General features: G+C 35.2%; 2 protein-coding genes across 2 annotated transcripts in view; both read right to left on the reverse strand.

Moving 5' to 3' along the window:
- The window catches only part of LOC125664888 (uncharacterized), a 32283-nt gene extending 19836 nt beyond the window's left edge, over positions 1-12447 (reverse strand). Inside the window, exon 1 of the mRNA XM_056156388.1 lies at positions 12033-12447. Coding sequence (XP_056012363.1) covers positions 12033-12093 — 61 coding nt within the window. The 5' untranslated portion in view covers positions 12094-12447. The remainder of the gene's footprint in view (positions 1-12032) is intronic.
- Positions 12448-20543: 8096 nt separating this feature from the next.
- Positions 20544-26058, reverse strand: LOC125647884 (uncharacterized). The gene is made up of 4 exons (XM_048874715.2): positions 25779-26058; positions 25364-25451; positions 24168-24292; positions 20544-23924 (listed from the first exon to the last, which is right to left on the reverse strand). Exons 1-4 carry the CDS (start codon positions 25891-25893, stop codon positions 22753-22755), a joined length of 1500 nt encoding a protein of 499 aa, XP_048730672.2. The 5' UTR covers positions 25894-26058; the 3' UTR covers positions 20544-22752.

The raw sequence follows: 26058 nt of genomic DNA on the forward strand, positions 1-26058 counted from the left end.
AAGGATAATTTAGTGATTGTTTTTAGCTCACCTGAGCCGATGGCTCAAGTAAGCTTTTCTGATTAAAATTTGTCCGTTGTCTGTCGTCGTCTTGGGCGTAAACTTTTCACATTTTCATCTTCTTCTCAAGAACCACTAGGCCAATTTCAACCAAACTTGGCACAAAGCATCCATGGATAAAGGGCTTTCAAGTTTATTCAAATGAAGGAGCATACCCCTTCAAAGAGGAGATAATCACAAAATGCAAAAATAGGGTCGGGTCATTAAAAAATCTTTTTCTCAAGAAACACTGGGCCAGAGGAGCTGAAATTTACATGAAAGCTTCCTGGCATAGTGCAGGTTCAGTTGTTTCCAAATCATGACTCCTGGGGGTAGGATGGGGCAACAATAGGGGGATCAAAGTTTTTCATACAAATATATAAGGAAAATCTTATTCAATTTTGTTAAAACCATGGCCACCGAGGGTAGGATGGGGCCACAATAGGGGATCAAAGTTTTACATACCAATATATATATTTAAAAAAATCTTTAAAATCTTCCTCTCAAGAACCATTGGGCCAAAGAAGTTTACATTTTGCATGAAAGCTTGCTGACATAGTGCTGATTCAAGTTTGTTAAAATCATCCCCCCCGGGGGGGGGGGGGGTAGGATGGGACCACAAAAGGGGATCAAAGTTTTACATACAAATATGTAGGGGAAATCATTAAAAATTCTCTTCTGAAGAATCACTGGGCCAGAAAAGTTTACATTTACACGAAAGCTTCCTGACATAGTGCAGATTCAAGTTTGTTAAAATCATCCATGGGGACCATGGTAGGATGGGGCCACAATATTTTACATACTAATATATAGAGAAAATCTTTTTAAAATCTTCTTCTCAAGACCCATTGGGCCAAAGAAGTTAACATTTACACGAAAACCTCCTGACATAGTGCAGATTTAAGTTTGTAAAAATCATGGCCGCGGGGGTAGGATGGGGCCACAATAAGGACCAATGTTTTGCATGCAAATATATATGGAAAATCTTGAGATATGGGCCAAGGTGACTCAGGTGAGCGATGAGGCCCGTGAGTCTCTTGTTATTTTATGATTTACATACCAAGACAGTAAGCAATGCAGCAATAATAGTGATAGAGAGTTAGCTTAACAGTCAAAGCACTTATTTGAAGCGAATGGCAGTTCTGTAGAATCGGCTGAAGCTGAAAGTAAATTTCCAGATCTTGTGAATTATGAAGGACTGCTCCGAGATTCGCTAAAGGCGTCAGTCCAAATGTCCAGCCGAGCTCTGTCGAATCGCAGCAGACATTAGGGTCATAATTTTTTTTATTTCGGCGCTAGCACTAGAATATGTGTATGGATATGAAAATTCGATCAAAATCAGTGATAGGCATAAATGAGTAGATTTCACGCTCCACCCAACACTCGGAACTCCTCGAATGTCTCGCGCACTCGATATATTCGAGGAGTTCTGATTGCTCCACCCACACGTCATACAATGCATGTACAACACTAAGGTAAGAAAGTTTACACCTTCCAAGAATCAAGAAATCCCGTTACACATTTTTTTCTTAATAAATATCACCGTTTTGATTTTTATTACTTGTGTACTTATAGCGAGGTTGAGTATCAACCACTTGTTTTCATAAAAAAAAAAACCACCATAGACTTCTCGTCTAATCTATAAAAAGAATTTCAATATTGCACAGTTCAGACACTGATAATAAAAAAAAACACCTAACATTTTACTGAAAAAAATCTTTTCATATGAAGTCTTTTATGAATGTCGATTAGTTTTACTCAAAAAAAAAAAAGTATTGGACGCCGTGAATTCCTAAAATTCAATTTGGTTTATATAAAACCTCAGCTAATTCTACCATGACAAACTGCCTACGTCTGAGGTCCTGGTGATGGACATAAAAATAAATTGTTATGATATTTTGAAATTATTCTGTATTATTAAAAAAAATTTAATTATCAATTTCTTTTATATATACTGTGTATATATATATATATATATATATATATATATATATATATATATATATATATATATATATAATATAATATAAGAGAGAGAGATAGAGAAAGAGAGAGGGAGTATAGAAAATATTTTGAAAGAAAAATGAACATGTAATTTAGCAAGAACAATAATTTAAAGCACACACCTTCTTATTAATTTCTAATTCGCTTTATCAACATATGACATGTTTACAATCTCATTCGTTAAATTACATTTTAGTATAAATAACTGAATTTTGTAATTGGTTGTTTTGGTTTTTTTTCCTCTTCAAATTATTGTTTGTCCACATCGATTGTTTCAATTGCCATAGAAAAATAAAAATTCCACAGTAATCCCCTAGCATTTATGTATTTTCATGAAAATAGTGTGATGTTTCTTAATTTTGAATGAATATGAAAATTATGACCATCTCTTAGTTGAAAACTGTATCAAGAAACCGTTGAAATTTTAAAAGGATAACTAGATGAAACTCTATGCAAGCGCGGAAAATCACAATTAAATACATGTAATATTGGATAGAGGAAGGACTTTTTAATGCATGTTTGAATTAATGCGCACATGAATTGAATGAATCATATCTTTAATTCAAATGAATTTTTAAAAGAACAATTTTTGAACAATTGCATGCATTAGTTATGTTATATTTATTGATATCATATACAGGAAATAAAACTTGATTATTAGGAAGTCATTTGGAGCTCCAAATTAAATGTTCCTTATGTAACATAAACCATCACATGAATTGTAATTTCTCATGTACATCACTATGTGGACTTTACCTTGTACCTTAAAGAAGAAGGTTTGTATAGGCGCTGCTTGCTGCCTAATCCTTTATTATGTTAACGATCTAGTTCGTCAATACAACCTCGCATTGGGTCAAATGCTGTCTGACGTGTTTCATACCGATTGTTAATCCGTTCTTGGCACACTGATTTTGACTGCGGATAACTCCGTTTACCTGATCAGAATATAGGGCTCGCGGTGGGTGTGACCGGTGAACAGGGGATGCTTACTCCTCCTAGGCACCTGATCCCACCTCTGGTGTGTCCAGGGGTCCGTGTTTGCCCAACTACCTATTTTGTATTGCTTATAGGAGTTATGAGATTGATCACTGTTCGTTATCTTCACCTTGCATACATCGTATTCAAATATTTATCGATGCGTCAGATCTTTGGTTTCGGGAAGGGGGGGGGGGGGGAATCGATTGGGGGATGTCCTTCGTTGAATCAGATGTATCTAGGTAATATGATTATTAATCTTCATAAAATGATAAATATGGGCCTAGTCAAAACTATTTTAAGTATAACTAACACTTCACCCCTACACTAGTTTATGCTGAGCATGTTGTAAACCAACTTGGCGTCTATGATGTTGCCTCGTTCTGGGCGCTTCGTTCTGTAAATTTCCATAAGGTTGATTCAAGACAAAAATCACAGATTGAAGAAAAGAACAGGCATATTTATTTATTCAACAATTATCAAAACTTATTTCTTCTGTAAGATCAAAATCAGAGCATCGATAAACAACGGATTTAAACTGGCTTAGATCCGCCACTTTACTTTCATTGTTGTCATTAAAGAAAAAACTGTGCTTAGATCCGCCAAAGCTTGTTCCATCACTTTATTCTCAATTTTTACTATTTCAGGGTAGTTTATCAAAAATTAAAGTAGGTTTTCAATTTATTTTACGATGTTTACTGATCGAGTAAGATTCGACTGTAGCCTACGAAATAACTTTGGAGCATGCGTTTCGAAGTTTATTAGCAAAGTTAATTTTTAGTATAGATATGTATAGACCGTTGGACCGAGCGAAGCATTAAATGATCATTGGCGTGTCCCAACTGCTAATTCAGTGAAGCACGGTAAATTAGAAGTAAAAAAAAGCATTCACTTGAAAATGTACATTATTTATGAAATTCCTCGCTTAGCGAACGGGCCTTCAACCCGTCCAAGCTTCGCTCATATATATATATATATAATTGTAAGTATTTGAAAAACAAAAACTGCGTGTAGCTAGCTTACCAAGTAAGCAGAACTTCAGTTACATTGAGTATAAAGGACCATAAAATATAAGTATATAAGAAATATCTGAGGTAAAATACAGGTAGTCAGATAAAAATAAACAACCTCATTTCTGTTTTAAAGTATGATGTGCAAAAGATGAATATTTTTCTTGAAAGTTTTCAAAAATGTCAAATTTTCTCAAAGATGAATAACACTTTTGAGAAACTGATATGGATAGAAAGTGAAGGATATATACATTGTACAATATTTTTTATTTGAAAAATCCGAGGCTTTTATATTTCAAACAACATTTCGAGACCGAGGAGGTTATCTTGCATCAAAATTTTTATTTCTACTCTACAAAGACCCAGAACTATACAGCCGATCGTTCACCCATACAGCTACGAATCAGGTCACCGTGACGTCATGGCAGTTGCAGAAACGTATTAGGCCTATAAAAAATTTTAAATATTTTTTTTGCCTATGAAAAAGGTGAGATGGTAGGATATACTGGATTTATTTCGAAAAAAAATCACGGATTATATCCTTACTGTTTTGAATGCACAGTTAAAAAATTAAACTACAAGTACATGGAAGAGGGTTAACATGTAAAATTAAACTACAAGTACGTGGAAGAGGGTTAACATGTCTGTGCATCGACATGTTATCGATCTCGGAACGATTTATTTATATTGGAGGACAACTTCAGTCATTTGTAATTTTGATTTGCAACATATATCATGCGCGGATCTAGGGGGGGGGGGGGGGGGGGGTCGGGGGTCCGGACCCCCCCCCCCCCCCCTGGAATTTGCAAAGATAAAAAAAAATACAATGTAACGATTTATAAGAAAAATGAGTTGGCTGTTATTATATTATAAATATTTCTGTTCGACCCCCCCTGGAAAAAATTTCTGCATCCGCGCCTGTATATTGATTAATTTTTATCATTATTAGATTTAATCATCAGTTATCGAATTTATTGTTGTGTTAGCAAAACACGAAGTGCAAGCGAAATTTGTATCAATTTCCCCATATTCAGTTATTATGCATGAAGGTATATCGCAGAATAATGACCGCGGCATTCCTTTGATCTTTGCAATAACCGTGGTAGAATCCTCCGTATTCATATTCACAGATTCGTTTCTCTTTTGAAATTGACATATTTTCATCCTCGACTATGAATACATGTTTGTTGCAATTTTTTCAGTACCATCTGTCTTACTAAATATGGAGCGTCGTCATGGTTAAAGGGTGTATTAGCTAATGGTTTAAAGTAACGAATGAGTCAACGATATATTTTAGAAGTTAAATCTAGTTTATATATTTATTTATATATAGTTAATATAAAGAATAAAATGTCTTTCTTTGTTGTTTTATCGGGTGATGAAGGTAGCAATCATTGAAGAAAAAATGCATAACCCGCGTTTTTTATTGTTTAATTAAAAGAAACATGCAAGTGTTGTTGATATTTATATTTAAATTCATGTTTCGAAGGACGTAACCATTAGGAGGATGTGTTGTTCTTCCTTAAAATGAATTATCTCAATTTGATCGTGATTGACGCATGCTGTCATTACTATTTTAAGTCAAACTGCTATTTTAAAACACAGTGATGTAATTTTGGTCGTTTGCAAAGAAATACGGGGAAATTCAAACATTTCTGACATACGGCATACTAAATTCGCTATCCAGTAATTGAATCATATACTGTTTTAAAAAATGTTTTTGTGATATGGACATACCCATGGATCTCAATTTCCATTATAAAGAATGTGAACTACAATAAAAGAATAACTCTTCTACCAAGAAATCAAATCCTCATGAGGATGTATCCTTTCCCAAGCCACGAAAATTTTGACTACACGAAAATAAGGAATTCTACAGTAACTAGTTATACTTCACGAATGTAACAACAAAGGACTAGGTTCGGCAATAGCACTTCTGTCTTGAATGTAAACGTTCTTCGATTTCACTGAAATCTGATCATTTCTATGCTGAAACTACCACAAAGGTCAATGACTGATCCCCCTCCAATATTATTATTTTGGAATATGAAGTTGGTGTCGTTTTTCGTAAGTCTTCATATGTAAGACATTTTCATAAGATTCCCTATTCCCATATTCCTTGAATAAATGATCTAAAACAGTTATAATTTTTTAAAGAATTACGCATATATATAGTATGTTCAAACCATTTTAATTACTGAACTGTTACAACATAAACATTGTCTGAAAATAGAAGTTGAGTACATGTAATCTATTTTTCAGTGCATTTTGTCCCTTAAGAGTATGTACCCCGTGCTTGTATAATGATAATCACGATTATCATAAACCTTTCTACAGGACAGTTAGAAACACTCTGGAAATTAACTTAAAGGTTCCGTAGAGACAAATGGTGGATTTACCTATACCTCAAAACATGCCGTGCATTTATACTTATCTAGCAACAAATCACATTGACAACTTTAAGTTTCGAATACTATTGCATTTCTATTTAAACATTGGACCGTTAATACATTGAGTAACAACATTTTCAGTCATTCCTGGATTTACATTGCACTATTAATAAGTACCGCAACATATCTACATTTACGTTTAACATGTCTACATTTACGTTTAACATGTCTACATTTACGTTTAACATGTCTACATTTACGTTCAACACTTCTACATTTACGTTAAACATTTCTACATTTACGTTTAACATGTCTACATTTACGTTTAACATGTCTACATTTACGTTTAACATGTCTACATTGACGTTTAACACTTCTACATTTACGTTAAACATTTCTACATTTACGTTGAACACGTCTACATTTACGTTAAACATTTCTACATTTACGTTTAACAATTCTACATTTACGTTCAACATTTCTACATTTACATTTAACACTTCTACATTTACGTTTAACATGTCTACATTTACGTTTAACACTTCTACATTTACGTTTAACATTTCTACATTTACGTTTAACATTTCTACATTTACAAGGAACAAATGGTGCACTGAGTAGTTACAAATACTCAGTTACAGGGATAGAATTTTTACCCCTTTGGCATTCCATATACGTCATGGGCGTTCCTCTTTTGCTATTCTAAATAACTCCCTGAAGCATGGAGGGCAACAATTCAACTATCAGTTTTATCATCTTATACATTCTGTAATTCTATTGTATATTAACAAAACAGAATCGAATTTTTAAAAAAAAATCTTTTTCTAAAATTTGCTAATTCAACTTTTCATCAACACTGTCCCGTGATCTTCTTTCTTTCGCACGTGAAGCCGAAGTACTGAGAGCGAAGTACTGCTTATCACCATCAACTTTTCATTTCATTTTAACTCTCATATTGCTCTACTAAGGCTCTTAACCACATCACGTCTGTCATAATCGACTTTAAACGTAAAATGAGCAAATTTTTGCTGGATATGCCCTCTTCCTTTTTTCGACAACAGCACTACATTAAGGCCCTATGATAATTGTGAGTTAAGGTTTTGTGCTTCAAACCCCTAAGCTACCAGTTCTACAGATTTCACAGAAAACAACCTTCTTATCGATGCATTTCAACCATTGTAAGTGGCTTTTCCCCTTAGTAAACCAAACATTCTTGTTTTCCATGGCGAATCATTCAGATTTGATTTGCTTTATGATCTTTTTTGAAAGATGGAGATAACGAAGTGATCAATCTCATAACTCCTACAAGCAATACAATATAGATAGTTCGGCAAACACGGACCCCTGGACGCATCAGAGGTGATGGGATCAGGTGCCTAGGAGGAGTAAGCATCCCCTGTCGACCGGTCGAGAAAACGATCTGTTCAAAAACTGATTTGAAATATTTCTGTCGATACTTTGTTATATTTTCTGCAGGTACAATATAGCCGCTATCTTTTTCTGTGGTTCAATATATCCGCTAATTTTTTCTGTAGTTGCAATACATGTATATCTGCTAAATTTTCTGTAGTTACAATATATCCGCTTAGTTTTCTGTGGTTACAATATATCCGTTAAATTGTTCTGTGGTTACAATATATATCCACTACGTTTTTCTGTGGTTACAATATATATCCGCTAAGTTTTTCTGTCGTGACTTATAGTTTCTGTATTTACAATATATCCGCTAAATTTTTCAGATGACTACTCGTATTGGCCTCTCTTGTTGCTTTTATTAATATATCCCTGACTGTGTATTCTCTCCTTTACATTTACGAGCAACTAGTCTGCGGATAGGTTTTAGTGAGCAGTTCGTGGTTTTAGTCCGCTCGCTCCGCAACCGAAAAGCCCGGGTTCGATTCTCGATTTCGGCGCGTCAAACATAGGTAGTGGGTGTTCCTTCACCAAGCGCCCGGTACGTGGAATGAAAGTTACGGGCATTTCGGATATAACCATAGAAATTGAGTACATATGTCACGGCAGGCATTGGTATGAAAAAGAACCATTACCATAACGACCCGAAGTGCCATGTTTTGGTCAATATCTAAAGTCGGTGACGTCTCTATGAAAAAAATTCTCGAATGGGAAAACAACACTCCTAGAAACAAAGTAGCGAGTAGCTTATTAGCATGTGTCTCTGCAAGGATCCTTCGAGCTTTTTCCACATTTATATTCGTAGTCAGTCATTTGTGTCCTTGTCCTAATCGTTACCTTTTGGCTTTGTATCGTGACATCACACATGTATGTGGTTTTAAGTGAGTATCTTAACTTGACCATCTTCCCCTGTCAGCTGTGACATTTGTTCACTGACCTCTGGATCGTGACAAGTGTTCAGTCGGTAGAGCATTGTAAGAGGAAAGGTTTCGAGATCCTCGGAGCATACCCACCAGTCAGCAGACTCATCGTTTACCACACGCTCGACATTTATTGCACACGACACGGGTCTAAGCTGAGGTCCAGTGTAGCGTTAGGTGATGTCATAATTAGTCAACCCTCGGGCTGACTAAGTCAACCCTCGGGCTGACTAGTTATCATACGAAGAACTTCAAATGCGCTTGCGCTCTTTGGAATTGTGGGCATTGAGGTTATCTTGAAGTAGGGCATTCTTGATCACTTCGTAACAGTAAAAAAGAATTCTGTGATCTGTGTGCATTGATTTGCAAATACAAAATATGTTGTCTACAACAGATGTCTGTATTTTCAGTTAAAATAAGAAAGTCTTACAAAACGGACACATTATTTTCCTCGCTCATAAAAAACAAAACTGGTTTAAATTAAACTGGTTCCCACTTTGAAGGTAATCTTTAAGTACGTCATTCCTAAGAACTTCGTTACGAATTAAAGAATTCCGTTTTATTGATTTTACGATTAATTCTTTACACCATAATCATATCTGTTATATCAGAAGAAATAAGAACATTTTACTAAATGGAAAAGTAATTGCATAGTTGTAGGTTCTTAAGTAAACTGGTCAATTTTAGCTGGTTCGCAGTTCTTGCCTGTGTTTAACGCAGCGAAGCATATAAATGTAAATAAGATCCCTGTATATGATGCTTGGCTCCTGAAACTATTTCGTTGAGTAATATTAGTTTTATCTTTACGTTCATATGTACATTTGCAGCGAAACATTGGTGTATTCTAGATTAAAAAGCATAAAAAAAATAATAATAACGTTTGCTAATGCTGAAATACATTCCAACAGGGATAAAAATCCAGTGGCTGACTCTCTAAGCTTTTTTCAAAAGCTAAACTTGTACCGACTCTTCCCTGTGCTAGCCCAAGTCCACGTGTTAGGATGTTAGTAAATGGCACTACATTACATACACAGCTGGTGTGTCCATGTAAAAGAAATATCGTCGCTAGGATTGAATGAAATTGGTCATGCATTTAATTATCTATATGACCATATAGGGTGTGGAGAATTGTAAGATGCTAACTCGCCGTGGGAAACATAACTCGTTTGTTGAGTACATGGAGCAGTGCAGAGCGTTTTCCATTACGAGGAATTCGAATCTCAACGAAGTGTGTATCGTAGATTATAAGAGCATGTTATTTACCCCTAAGCTGCCACCAAAGCAAGAATTCATTTCTTGCGCCTATTCGTTTAAAAAAATAGATAATTCCTTCAATTTGTTCTTTTAAACATGCATTTCATTTTCCAAGAAAATGTATCACCTAAATGAAGTTAATAAAGACAGATACATGTGCCATCTCTAATGTGAAGGAGATACATGGTTCTGCACAAATATCAGCGGAAATGTTGCTTTAGTTTTCTTTTTTAAGAGATGTTTCTTTTTCGTAATGCAATGTCTCTTAATGTTAAAGATACATCGTTATAATTTCTTTCAGTTACAGATATATCTTTCAGATGAAAAGACATCTTTTTTAGATAAAAATACAGGAGAGAGAGAGAGAGAGAGAGAGAGAGAGAGAGAGAGAGAGAGAGAATAAACCTCTTGATATCACTTGCTAAATTTTTTGTCATTTGATTATTATAATCTTTCGAAATCATATGCATATTAAATTGATAAATACATGTAAATAGATAAGTAAATTTCTGTATTATAGTTTAGATTAAGGACAATTTCATTCGAGTCATTGCTAGCTCCACTCATACTGCAGTATTGAACACAAATTCTGAAAGCTTTAAATACTGATGTATTCCGAAAGTATTTTAGCATTCACTGGCATCCCAGGGGATACATGAAATACAATGATGCAAATTTTAGACCAAACGGGCATCATCATTTAACAGATTACACCTAGATCAAACAATACGAATGTTTTACTGACATTTAAAAATTTCCTAATTAAGGCTGTCTGTGATGTTAAAAGTAGTTGATTTATAAATAAATCAAAGTAGAAAGGCTTTATGGATGCGACAAATCACGTATCTGGCAAATACGTAAATGGACGTGACAAGTCACATGTTCAAGTACCCAGTATAATATAAGAAAATTTGATAAATATTTTTTATAATAAAAAAAAAAAACAATCAAAGAAAAATTACCCGAACTTTAACGTAATGACGATTTCAAATAATTTCTCAGTTTGGTTATTTCAGATAATCATAAATCATGTAACTAGATAGGCAGAGTCTAAAAATCTGTATTTTACCATATGTCACTTCAGCAAAGTAGACGTCACAGACTCGACTATTGCGGTATACTGTTTGTGTGTTCCTTGTCAGTAAGGAACCCTGTTTTAAGGCATTCAATATATAACGACCATACAAATGTATTTCATATCTTGTAAATGGAAGGCGGGATTTTTGTAATCATGGTATCACATCAAATAAAAATAACCAACCTTAGGAATTTTTAACATTTTGTTTACTGCTTGATTTATTTCACGTAGAATTTTGTAAAGAAGTCTATATGTTGTTTTATTTTTTTAAAATATTTTTAAAAGAAATTATATTTTCATACAATTCTCTTGGTAGAAAGTTGCATACATTTTCTCTTTATCAAAATATGAAATAAAATTAATCATTTGTTTCACACAAGTTTTGTAAATTAGATTTATATTATTTTATCAAGTGCAAAAAGGTCAGTTTGTATTCATTTACCAGTCATATGAATTTGATCTACTTCACTTTCATCATTATTTAACAATAAACATTTCTTTCGATTTGAATCCTTCAAAATTGTTCATTATCCTTTCGTAATACATTGAATATCTTAACACGCATAGATATGGTGTGATCGATATCACTTAGCATAATTTCGTCAACATCTCTAGTCATTTTCAGATGCATTTTTAAAAATTGTCTATATATCGTTATTTAGAGCGAACATTTACAGTCCAATCATCCATGCCGAAGTAAATTATTTTTGTAAATATTCTTTGCAAAGAAAATACTTTAAATTTCAAACAAGAAAAAAATCTCTGGTTTCTGGATGTTGCAGATTAACTTTACAAAAAAGAGTGGTTGATTTAATATATATATATATATATATATATATATATATATATATATATATATATATATGATCCATTTGAAAACTGATAGTCCTTTCCCCCAAAATATGCACATAGTCACCTGTTAATATAACATGGTACAAATCCAACTCACCATTTTCTATTAATCTAAATGTGGCACTTTTCTCATTTGACATCTCGTTCGTGATATCCATTTCTCTGTCCAGAGTGAATTCTTCAACTGTTGATTCCAAGAGACAGTCCGATATAGTGAGATCTCTTTATAGTAAAATCACCTAATTCATGTAGGCCGTCTCAGACAACACAACTGTCTTCTCGATATTAATTACTGATCTTTTTCAGGTTTGATGTTAATCGAATTAACGACCGAAAAAAATCCAACTTCCGTTTACATCCGATTTGCCAGACAAAGCCACGAAGTCTTTCCCCGAATACCTTTAATGTCGGCTGCTACATTTATACCATCCTTAATGCATTTTGTAAATTAGCACCTAATCGACAAAGAGATAACGTCATCTTTTGGTGTTCCGCTTTATATGCACATTTGCCTTCAAAATGAAATAAAATTTAATTAATCTAATTATACAATTCGTGTCACTGACATTGTTTTGTAAATGTATATTTATATATACGTTTTAATTTTGCCATTTGTGTCCAATAAATGCAGCCCACGAAAGTCTGCTGCATTCGACTATTTCCTACTTTATTTTGGAATGAAAAGGTCAAATGTCAAAATGATTTCGACTTCAAACACAAGAATTCATGTAAATGTAATTGCCTGTTTTCCAATAACAATTAATTGAAGATTAAGCCTGTTTGGTATTCCAATAACGTTTTGTTGTATTAAAACTGAAACACAACACCATCCTACCTGCTAACATGCAGGTAAACTCGAACACTTATCATTGCTAGTCATGGATGTTGACGGTTTTTAAAAAGACCAACCCCTAACGGTCGTTAAACATTTCATGCCAATAGTCTGGTAGCAACAATTCCAGGATGTTCAAAAGTCCGATTACAAAGAAAACAATTTAAGAACGAAATAAAATGGTCTCCTTCGCCAACAAATCAAAATAAATGGAGAACATGTAACACTTCTAGGTTTAACATAAAGACACACGTGGCCAATAACAGTGCCATGGGTATCTTACAAAGTAGAGCGTAAATTAAAAGTGTTGTTAGTAGATGATGCACCTTTAAAACTTAGAACTGAATGTCCCGGATGGACAAAAAGGATGCTCAATTCTTCTGATTCTTGTCATAAACAACCATTTTGCCAATTGTGTTTCCTTGATGTTCAGGAATAGGGAATATTTTGAAAAGTTTACTGCATTTTTACTATATGATTCATAAAGTCTAAACCCAAGACCCGGGGGTCATAAATATCGATATTTGATAGAGGTCTGCATGCTTTTACAACTCTACACCTAGTTTGTTTCATGGATGCCCGTGCGTACTTTTGCTGTACGTTCCATATAACCCCGCAATATGGAGCCTGTATCCCTAACTCGTGGATACTGAGTAATATGTCTTGAAAATTGTTTCCGAATCATTTTGCAATTTGATATATTTCTGTTGTATCTCATGCATTTCTACCAGTTGCTCATATTGCAATAAAATAATGTTTACACTAGCCCATGGATTGTGAATTTCACAAATTTGGTAGAGATATCTCCTTGCTCCATATATAAGTAACTTTGCAACTAGTTTGTTTCCCTAATGTTTCGGAACAGAGAATGTTTTTAAATAGTTAATGTATTTTCAATTTTGAACTGTTTTCGCCCCTGGCAGTCCTCAGATGAGGAATTAGTGCATGTTCATGGAAATATACAGTTTACACACATACGCACACATATATATATATATATATATATATATATATATATATATATATACACACACACACACACATATATACATATATAAGCACAAAAATCCAACAACACCCTACTTACTTATGTCGGATCGGTCGGTTATATGGGTTGACTATATATGAATGAAAGAGGAAGAGAAAAAATTCGGGTTGGACTAGGAATCAAACTCGGGACCACTTCATTATTCGTCAGGTATTCTAACCACTGAACTATTTAGGCCGATACCCACGGTCCATATAACCCTAACCACTGCATTCTCCCCTCTTTAAATTGTTTTTGCCCTTGAAGACACACAACTGAGGTTGTTTTCCCCCGGGCAGGACTTTCACCTACAAGTCCAGGGGTGGTCAACGGCACCAATTGTAAAAAGATTGATTGATTGATTGTATATTGTTTAACGTCCCTCTCGAGAATTTTTTACTCATATGGAGTCGTCACCATTGCCGGTGAAGGGCTGCAAAATCTAGCCTATGAGCAGGGAGGGATCTTAATCGTGCTACACCTGCTGGTTTCTGCGGTCCCATCAGAAGTACCGCCCCATATAGTGACCTCTTTCGACAGATGAAAGGGGGAAAATATAATGTTGGACCGGGAATCGAACCCGGGATACATGCATTTTTAGTCAGGTGCTCTAACCACTGAGCTACATGTATCCTTGCCGATGTTCGCTGTCCATATAGTTCAAACCACTACACTGGAAACCACAGTAAAATAAGAACGAACCTAATTCAAAGGAGCTAGTAAAAATATCATTTGGAAATGTTTGATTCTTTAGTTTCTCTCGATACACGAAGAGTACTTTCAACATGCCAACGATATTGAACCAGATTGCCTCAGTCAAAGCATGGCAGAAGTCACCAACCTTTGATTCATAACGTGGTTAACTTTTGCCGGGTTTTAATTTCTCCAGCACAACAATAATTAACTTGCTCTTTAAAAATAACTTTGTGATTAGTTGATTATATCTCAGAAATCCTTAATACTAATTAAGAGGGAGTGCAAGTTTGTATTGACGCAAAAAGATTGGTAACGACGCAAAATGTAATAAACCGCATTCGTTACAGTTTGCACTAGTTTATTTTACGTCGAGATCAACGCAGAATGTTCATTTTTCAAATATTGTTCCCTGTATCACCAACTGTCGCGTTTAACTGAGTTCAAATTGGTCTCAATTGTAACATATATTTATAGACTTTTAATTTCTTACCGACATATTTCTGAGACATCGATGATCAAGCCGATTCTCAGATAGTCTGGTCTATGGCGAGCCATTTTACTATCTATTCGAAAAAGATGCAAAAGAGATATCTCTTAAAGTTAAAGACATGACTTATTAAATTGACTACAATAGTTTCTCCCGCCTAGGACCTTCGCATTTTGTATGACGTAATAAGTGCACATGATCAAAATGGCTGAACATGTAGAGGAGGTTGTCTCTACCATTTGTTTCACAAAGTAGATAAAAAATAGTATATGTGTATAAGATGTTTGTATTTTTCATTCATACATGTTTACACATCGAAAGGCGAAATATCTTCATCTCTTTACTTCCAACTTCTGCCATGTAACGCAATTTTGGCGCGCTTCCGCTTTGGTGATTGAATAATTTTTGAAAATCAAGAGAGATATCTCTTTCAGTTAAAGAAATATCTCTCTTGGACTCGAGAAGAGATATCTTTCCTGTTTTAAGAGATATCTTTCATTCAAAATCTTATAAAGATATCTCTCAAAGTGAAAGAGATATCTCTTTAACTCAAAGAGAAATCTCTTTATCTTAAAGAGATATCTCTGTAAGTCAAAAAAAGATATATCTCTGATTTAAAGAGATATATGTTACTTAAAGAGATATTTCTAAAGGTTAAGAGATATATCTCAACTTTGAACGACACCTCTTGAGGTTAAGAGATATCTCTCACTTTTGAAAGATAACTCTTAACTTTAAGAGATATTTCTTTTAAATAAGATATCTATTTAGATTAGAGAGATATCTCTCAAAATAAAAAAGATATCTCTTTTTCGAATAAATAGTAAAGCGCCTTGCCATATGCCATACTGGTCCAATATACAGAAGAAAAAACCTTTTAACGGCAAATAATTACAACATTTGGTACAGCATATTCTTTAACATAATTTGAGCATGCCGAATATGAAAAATATGCGTTAAATAGTTCAAAATGGTGATTCACAATGGCGGACATTCAATTTTCCTAATTTTCTCTCACTGTGGTTTAAACGAGAAAATAACTGCATGAATAATTATATTATTACAATAGCGCAACTTACAAATACAAAAGGAACACTTTAATTGATAGATATGAACCGATCCCCCAAAATATTTGAATTTCTATTTTAAACTATTCCTACATTTTTCTTTGTTCTGCATTTTGTATCTGCAAAGGTTCATACACTACAATTTGGCACGTTTACATTCACACGTTAATGTTCTACAACCAGGTGTGCAGTTGCAGGTATAATGTAATCAAATAGACAAACCCCTGGATTGCAATGCAAGGTGAAGATAACGAACAGTGATCAATCTCATAACTCCTACAAGCAATACAAAATAGATAGTTGGGCAAACACGGACCCCTGGACACACCAGAGGTGGGATCAGGTGCCTAGGAGGAGTAAGCATCCCCTGTTCACCGGTCACACCCGCCGTGAGCCCCATATCCTGATCAGGTAAACGGAGTTATCCGCAGTCAAATCAGTGTGCCAAGAACGGCTTAACAATCGGTATGAAACATGTCAGACAGCATTTGACCCAATGCGAGGTTGTATTGACGAACTAGATCGTTATAACGACCATAGAATTTGCAAAATGTTGACTTCAATCGAGACTGTTGAAATCCCTGTACCATCAACTTGTTTTTCAGTAGCTTACCTCGATTTAAAAACTGACTATACGCATAACAAGCTCTTGCATATCGAATCAGTTGAGATATATAAACACCATATGCAGGTGATAATGGAATATTGCTACATAAATGTGGGAAGTTGACGATGGAGAAGCTGAAATCATCCCGTTTATCATACAGTTGAGTTGTCAGTTTGCCGTTAATGTCTACTTTCAATAAAATATCTAAGTATGAAGCAGACGTGGACGACTCTGTGGTGTCCTTTATTTCGAGCTCACAGGGATATATCAATCCAAAGCCATTGGTATGGGAGCAAATAACCCTCATCCAACTTCATCTCTGTTGGACATAGTAATGTGAGCCTACCAATATTTGCCTGTCTCCATCAAATGCCTGGTAATGTGCTCTCTTTATGGTATACGTAGGGCTCACGGCGGGTGTGACCGGTCGACACGGGATGCTTACTCCTCCCATGCACCTGATCCCACCTCTGATATATCCAGGGTTCCGTGTTTGTCCAACTATCTATTTTGTATTGCTTGTAGGAGTTATGAGATCGATCACTGTTCGTTATCTTCACTTTTCACGTAAGATATCACTAGTCGGAGGAATATCTTCAGAGATCTTTGATTTCCCAATTTATTAACTCGAAGTGTGTCAATGGACACTGTGTTTTGATTATACAACTTACAAACTTTTCACAATCTTTGATTCTCTGATCTGTTAATTCCCCCCTCCTAAATCTTCGAGAAGCTCATAATTTTCTCTGTATACTTTTAGAGAAGCTTTCTTTGAAATGCTGCATATAAAGATTTCGTAACACACCCTCTGATTGCGTGAAATGCAACCAAAAGTTTACTCTGTTCCACTGAAAGTATTGAGCATGTTATTTGAAGACGCCAAAGCTAGTCCATACCTTGATTTTTTAACACCAGAACACAGACTGAATTCTATGGTTATGGACATGCTCTTTAAACCACCGTGGGTTATGGACGATAATCTCTCTGAGTCATGTAGATCTTTAACTAAGAAATAGATGACGTCAACACAAGCACATTCTTCGTCATAAAAAAGTTCAGTCTTGTATTTCAGCAAATTTCAAGTTCATTACCATAGACAACTGCTTCTTCAATAAACACAGGGAAAAAGAAATATTCATATCTTGTGATAAGTCATCCGAATCAATACTTTGTTAAACACCACTCATTCTACACACAAGTACTCTGAAGTTGATATTCAAAAATAAGCTGGAGTCCGTCATTGACAATCTCTTCGAAGTCTTTGGTGAGCAGGTCTTCAAACAGTCTGTTGGAATCCCTATGATCACGTATTGTGCTCCTTTATTAGCTCGAGCCAGTATTCAAAAGCTTTTACATGAGAAGAAAAAATCTATTGTTGTGGCCTTCAACTCGACATTTAGATATATCGATGACGTTTTATCTATTTGTAAAATGATAATTTTCATTCATATCTCGATTCGATATGTCCCAGTGAACTTGAAATAAAGGACACCACTGAATCTTTCACATCTGCTTCATACTTGGATATTTCATTGAACATAGATGTTAACGGCAAACTAACAACTCAACTTTATGACAAACGGGGTGATTTCAGCTTCTTCATCGTCAACTTCTTATATTTATGAAGCAATATTTCTTTATCACCTGCATATGGTGTTTATTTCTCTCAACTCATTCGATACATAATAACTTGTTCTTCGTATGATCCGTTTTTAAATCGAGGCAGGCTACTGACAAATAAATTGATGATACAGTGATTTCAACATTCTCATTTAAAGTCAGCATTTCGGAAATTATGTGGTCGTTATAACGATCTAATTTACCAATACAATCTGTCATTGGGTCAAATGCTATCTGACATGTTTAATACCAATTGATGCCGTTCTTTTCACATTGATTTTGACTATGGATCACTCCTTTTCCCTGGTCAAAATATAGGGCTCAAGGCGGTATGACTGGTTGACAGGTGATGTTAACTCCTCCTAGGCACCTGATCCCACCTTTGGTATGTCCAAGGGTCCGTGTTTATCCTACTCTTAATTGTGTATTCTTTGTGGGAGTTATGAGATTGATCACTGTTCGTTATCTTCACCTTTTCATACTTATGTAGCTCTGGAGAAGAGAAATTGCTCCAAACAACATGAACAGGAATGTTCTTGAATTTCAAAAAAAAGAATGACACAAGTAGCAATAAAATATCAGTATCAGATGCTAATACGACAACATATGTACAAGCGGATACCAGAGAACAGTAAATGACATGTAGAACTATTGTATTATCTGTCTCTGCCTGATAAATGTAACATATCGTCATCGTATTTTGCAGTATCTTTATCAGAAAGTCTCCATCGATAACATTTACTTTCACAATGGACGTTTGGAGAATTATCTCCACAGATACCAGGGCAGTGAATTTTTTCAACCATTTTTTTCGTTCAAAGACAAAAAAGCCACGTAGATAGTTGGAAAACGGAGGTATCCATTTTCCACCACCCTTCTAACTGGATAGTGTCATTATGCCCTACGAATACGTGTTCCTGAGTTGATTGATTTGCCTCAGTACAAATCAAAGAAAACATCAATACTAGAAAAGTGGTTCTTTAACAGAAAACTGTTGAAACAAATTCGTCAAGAAAGTCCCAAAATGTTTTCATATGTCATCACAAAGTATGGCTGTTTCCAGATCTTAAAAAACCCGCTGGTTTTGGCAATTGAAATCGAAACTTGTAGGAGTTCGTGCGTCAGTGTTCGCTCCGAGTATGCAACCACAAGTCTTCGCAGTATAGTTTGGTCAGTTTTGAGAATTCTACTCTTTTCAAAAGCTTTTGAGATCATCCGTACCTTGTATAGCATGGGATATTCTTTTTCAAAACCTGACGCAGTGGAACCTTTTGGTTACCTGTTTCTTTGTTTGGAATTGAACGTTCTTTAACAAAAATATCCAACTGTGTTTGTTCCAAATGGGCAGAGAAAATATCAGTTCTTGTCTTTCGTTATAACATTGATAAGTTGATCTATTTTTAGGAAGGGTCAGGTGTCCTAAACCTTTTCATTTTATCAAAAAGTGAATCCTCAAACTGTGAACCAATCATGTGAATCCTCAAACTGTGAACCAATCATGTAAATCCTCAAACTGTGAACCAATCATGTGAATCCTCAAACTGTGAACCTATCATGTGAATCCTCAAACTGTGAACCAATCATGTGAATCCTCAAACTGTGAACCTATCATGTGAATCCTCAAACTGTGAACCAATCATGTGAATCCTCAAACTGTGAACCAATCATGCACCTGTCCACTCTTTGATGCATCCTTGTGGATGAGTAATTCATTTGGATTTTGGTTGTAGTTTTAAGTCCATTAGTGATTTTTAACTCATACAGATGCAAATGTCGACCTATAATAAAAATTCTTAACACATCCAAAAGTGAATTTTAACTCATACAGATGCAAAAGTCGACCTATGATAAATATTCTTAATCGTATCCTACCAATGCTACTATGACACGGGATTTCCGTTTGTAAGGTCATTATTCGTGATTTTCACACCTAATACCGGACGCTTGGGGAAGGTTGATTGATTGGTTGTATATTGTTTAACGTCACTCTCGAGAGTTTTTCATTTGTATCGAAAGGTCATCATTGCCGCTGAAGAGCTGCAAAACTTAGGCCTATTCTCGGCGCTTATTGCCTTGAGGAAGGATGAGTGACTATTTTTAACGACTTTGACGCGTAGCCAGAATCGATAATCGAACTAGAGACACCCCCGATTGTGTAGTGGGGGCCCAAACACTAGGCTGCAGCGACCAGCTTAACTTAAGTGATAAATAAATGTTAACAGGATTTTGATATAATGTTGAGCTGAAATACATCATAATGCCAACCGTCCTATACAACTATGTTGAACTTTATTTGGTAAAATTTCATCCATGTGATTAATTAACAAAACAGAAAGGAAAATGAACTATAAAGAAAATGTTATATCGAATTAGTTTGACATTGGTGTAAAGCCATTAGGACTAAGGATTGAAAAACTTTCACATTTTCAATTGTAATTGTATCTCTTGTACAATAAATACTAAACCTAAACAACGAAAATTTGCTTTGAAGTACATGTTCATAAGTCATTAGTAGGAAAAGATTAAACTTAGTATAAAGAAATGGTTAGAATGACAACATTTTTTTTTAGAGAACTCGATTGAATTTAAACAATAGAACGATTGATTGTATCGTCATCATTGCTGGTTGCAAAATTTAGGCCTATGATAGGACCTTACTCTCTTTGAGTAGGGAGGGGTATTTATCGTGCCGCACATGCTGTGACACGTAGCGGTCTTATCCGAAGGACCGTCCCATTTAGTCGCCTCTTACGACAAGCAAGGGTACTGAGGACCTATTCTAAGAAGCAGCAGTGTAATTACTAATCTGCGAAATAAGGATCACAGTAATCAAATGAATGATTGAACTGAATGATACAGCAATAACAATTGATCGTAATAAGACGAGCTGATCAAATGTTTAGTCTTAGATAATACAGTTTTCACCCAGTGTGTCGATCACCCATAATTTTCGCAGCAACAAGAAAGTTTTCGTTTTGTAAACCTTTCGATACTTCCTGATAACGTTACAATAAAGCTCTATATTGTGACTTCATACATAAACAAGAGGCCCATGGGCCACATCGCTCAACTGAGTCACCTTGGCTCATCTCTGAAGACTTTCCATATATATTTACATGTAAAACCTTAGTCCTTATTATGGCCCCAACCTACACTTGGAGGTCATGATTTTTGCAAACTTGAATCTACACTATGTCAGAAAGCTTTCAGGTAAATATCAACTTCTTTGGCCCAATGGTTCTTGAGAAGATTTTTGAAGATTTTCCCTATATATTTGTATGTAAAACTTTGATTCCCCCTTGTGACCCCATCCTACCCCCGGGGCCATGATTTGAACAAACTTAAATCTGCACTATGTCAGAAAGATTTCATGTAAAAATCAGCTTTTCTGGTTCAGTGGTTCTTGAGAGGAAGATTTTATTAAAGATTTTCCCTATATATTTGTATGCAAAAATTTGATCCCCCCTTGTGGTCACATCCTACACCCGGGGGCCATGATTTGAACAAACTTAAATCTGCACTATGTCAGAAAGCTTTCATGTAAATATCAGCTTTAATGGCTCAGTGGTTCTTAAGAAACAAGATTTTAAAAGAATTTCCCTATATATTTGTATGTAAAACTTTGATCCCCTATTGTGACCCCATCCTACCCTCGGGGGCCATGATTTGAACAAACTTAAATCTGCACTATGTTAGGAAGCTTTCATATGATTTCATGTAAATATCAGCTTTTCTTGCTCAGTGGTTTTAGAGAAGAAGATTTTTAAAGATTTTTTCCTATATATTTGTATGTAAAACTTTGATCCCCTATTGTGGCTCCATCCAACCCCCGGGGGCCATGATTTTAACAAACTTGAATCTGTATTATGTCAGAAAGTCTTCGTGTAAATATCAGTTTTTCTGGCTCAGTGGTTCTTGAGAAGAAGATTTTTAAATGACCCCACCCTATTTTTACATTTTTGTGATTATCTCCCCTTTGAAAGGGACATGGCCCTTCAATTTGAACAAACTTGAAAGCCCTTTACCCAAGGATGCTTTTGGCCAAGTTTGGTTGAAATTGGTCAGGTAGGTCTGGAGAAGAAGTCGAAAATGTAAAAAGTTGACAGACAGACGGACAGACGACGGACAATAGGCGATCAGAAAACTCACTTGAGCTTTCAGCTCAGGTGAGCTAAAAACGCAAGAAGTGATAACATAATTTGTGACGCCATTTAAGAAACAACTTTCATTTTTGAAATACATGTGGGTATGCACTGTGTACAACTCTTTACGCCGGAAATTTTCTTTTTCATGAAGCAAACCACTTAATCTCTGAACTTCGTTTGAAAGACTGAATTACTAACGACTAAACGGTCCGTAGGGGAATATATATTACTATGCAATACTTATAGAATGCTTTCTTTTTCATAAGTCAAAGAGAGAAAGAGAAGGTAATATGGTTGTGATTTCATACTAAATGAAGGTATTGGGAAAATAATGTTCTAGATAGTGTCCCTCTTGTATGATGTGTCGGTAACGTCTTTGTCGTCTGTTGGGTTCTTAACCGGAAGGAGAATTCCGTTTTTACGGACATAATGGTTAAGTGAGTGATCACTGTCAAAAGATGCTATCGGCTCAGAAAACATATTCCTTTTCTTCTTCAACGATAAAAGAACATTAGTTTCGCTGGTCCCATATGTATCGACCTTGGGTGCCATGGTGGAGATATGCTTGCTTTCTGTTATGTCAACTTTCCTTGTGTCTGTCAATGTGATTTTGTTTTCTTCAATACTTTTTGTGCGTTGTGGAATGAAGATCGACGATTTAGTTTGGTCGTTTGCACAAGAGGGAGCGTGGTCTTCATCTGCATTGTTTCCACTCGACCAATCCTGCTGTAGTGGAGAAATGCATGTTCTGTGTTCTACATCTGATGCAAGTTCCTGGTGTCCAGTTATACTAGAACTATTTAGCTCTTTGGTTTCTCTTTTTCTGTCATTGCTCTGGTATGTTTCCTTTTGGACAACATGTGTCGGAAGTGTGCTTGTTATAGTACGATTTTCGTTGTCGTTTTCATTGCTATGTACTAATATGTCTTTCTCTTCGATATGCAGGCATCTAAATAATGAGTTTTCCTCGTCTCTTGTTTTGATTTCTGTGTTTTCAGTTTCTTTCACATTGCTGTTATCGTCTTTATCATCATCTGCTGTTACAATAACTTCTAGTTGACATTCGGAGCTTTCTTTTCTTTTCTTGACACTCAAGGAAGTGAAATACTTCGCAAAGTTATGTAAAGATTCAAAAAGCCCATCATCCATCAAGTCTGGCGATAACACACAGCTCTCTCTGACATCCCCTGTTAGATCCGAGTCTGAGGGTATAACCATGTTGACAAGATGTTGATCTCTTCTCTTGTGAATACGCAGAGGTACGTCAATCTCTTCTTTCGGACAGTCCTCGTCATACCAATTTCTATCCAAACTGCGCGTACCGTGAACAAGAAGGTGAGAAGGTGGTGATAAATCATCTACATCTATAATGTCTTGATAATGGGAGTTCGATCTTTGACTAGAGGAAAGTTGCAGAATTTCAGTATAACCAGAACTTTTCTCGAGATCTCCTATTGTCGTCAGGTATCCATCGTCGTCTACATCACTTCTCTTTCTGGTTGCCAAACCTTAAAACAACATTATGCTCAAAACTTATACTAAAATTTCATACCCTTAAATATTAATTGAATCTTTTTTTTCCACTTCCGTATATAAAACAGGATTGGACATTGAATCCATAATCTGAATCAATTCAGACAATCATTGAAATTCTATTTATAATCCTCCTCAGAGAGGGCAAATGAAAGTGCTTATTAACAGTACACCTATTAACTCCTTAAAGTGTACATTAACCAAGTATATGTATATACCTTCTAAACTGTCCCTTAATTGGAGATAATGTGGATCTTGGTTGGTGGGTAGTGTGTAATGAGAATCACTTGGAACATTGCCAGTTTTGGCTCGAGCATTTTCTCTCTTTCTAAGTTTCCTTTTCCTATCAAAGGAAGTAATAACATATGTATATGATATACAGTAATGGTACTTCATCATAGTTTCGATTTCAAAAGCAAATTAGCTGTATTAAGAACAAACATTGCCGATTTTTCAAATGATTTCATAATACATGATCAACACATGGTCTTTTGAGAATGAAAATGGTATAGTCATTTGATATAAATCTATGAAGATCATAGAAAATAAAGCAGAGATTGCTGTAAACTATTGAATAGATATTACCGCCTTTGTGAAGAAATATTTAGTATAAAACACAGAGGAATTCACTATTATATGGTTGCCCTCTTCCGCCCCTACCCATTATTGAAATTACGACCTGTGAAACCAAATCTCCTCGCAACATGTGACCAGCGTGTTAAACGACTTGACCATCTGGGCAAAACAACGCTTGCTTTCGATGAATATGGAATTCTCGCCACGCTGTCACATGCTACACGGGATACAGTCATTTGATGTAAATTTAAGAGAACCATACAAGATACAAGTAGAATATAAAGCACAGACATGACCAACGATACGAATAATTTAATTAAAGTCCTAAGGACGACTTTCCCTTCCTCGGGACAATCGGAAAAGTTTTACTAATAAAATTATAAATAAGGGGACGGGCAAACAGGGATCCCTGGGCACACCAGAGGTAGGATCAGGTGACTAGGAGGAGTGAGCACCCCCTGCCGACCGATCACACCCGCCGTAAGCCCGATAAGATAAGTCCTACGTTGGATTAATTTACAATGTTTAGGGATACAAAAACCCGGAACAATACAATAATGATATGCACACACACACACACACACACACACACACACACACACACACACACACACATATATATATATATATATATATAATAAAAAAGCAGGAAAATATACAGTTCCAAAATATATTAAATATATTTTGGAACTGTATATTTTTCTGCTTTTTTATTGAATTATTTTGATTGTGTGATATCAACTCTTTCTATTTGGATTATATATATATAAAATATATATATATATATATATATATATATATATATATATATATATATATATATATGAGTTACACATACCTTCGCCTACATGTGTAGATAACAAATGCTGCAATGATATTTCCTATCGTCAACACACATCCTATTATCGCCCATATCTGCCCATCATCTACCAGAAAAGGGCATATATATTACAATATTACAATCCTAAAGATAACAAATATATAATAAAAATGAAATAAGAACTTTTTTATAATTGATATAATTAATTTGGTATTTTAAATTTTGTTTCATGATTTATTTTTCTTATGTGATTTTCACGCTATAATAGATTGCTCAGGCTTATATATTTCTGCATAAAGAGACACACACATGTACATCAAAAGGATACCCGTTTTAAAACAGTCGGTCTTCTGTTGAGTATGAAATATATCTTAAAGAGCTTACGTTGTGAGGACACCACTGTTGAGTATGAAATATACCTATAAGAGCTTACTTTGTGAGGACACCACTATTTGTTGGAAACCCTTGGTAACTCCCTCCACTTCGGTGCGGGGAACCAGGTTAGTACTCCCTCGTCCAACGGAATTAAAGACATCATTCACATTCATTTCATATACTTCGTTAAACGCTAGTTGACGTTTCTTTCAACACCGTTAATAGATATATCATTTCATTTTCAATCACAATATTAATATCCAAAAAATGGGGAAATAAGTGCACATGTTCATCTGATTAAATTTCGTTGACTCTGATGAATGTTATTTCATTACAAT

This window comes from Ostrea edulis, chromosome 1, assembly GCF_947568905.1.
Source record: "Ostrea edulis chromosome 1, xbOstEdul1.1, whole genome shotgun sequence".
Taxonomy (NCBI): Eukaryota; Metazoa; Mollusca; class Bivalvia; order Ostreida; family Ostreidae; genus Ostrea; species Ostrea edulis.

Excerpts from the sequence above, each read along its gene's own strand:
- LOC125647884 (XM_048874715.2), bottom strand. The coding sequence starts at position 25,893 with ATGAATGTGAATGATGTCTTTAATTCCGTTGGACGAGGGAGTACTAAC. Across the intron at positions 25,452-25,778 it reads AATAGTGGTGTCCTCACAAA|ATGATGGGCAGATATGGGCG; the intron begins GTAAGCTCTTAT and ends CTTTTCTGGTAG. Across the intron at positions 23,925-24,167 it reads ATTAAGGGACAGTTTAGAAG|GTTTGGCAACCAGAAAGAGA; the intron begins GTATATACATAT and ends TGTTGTTTTAAG.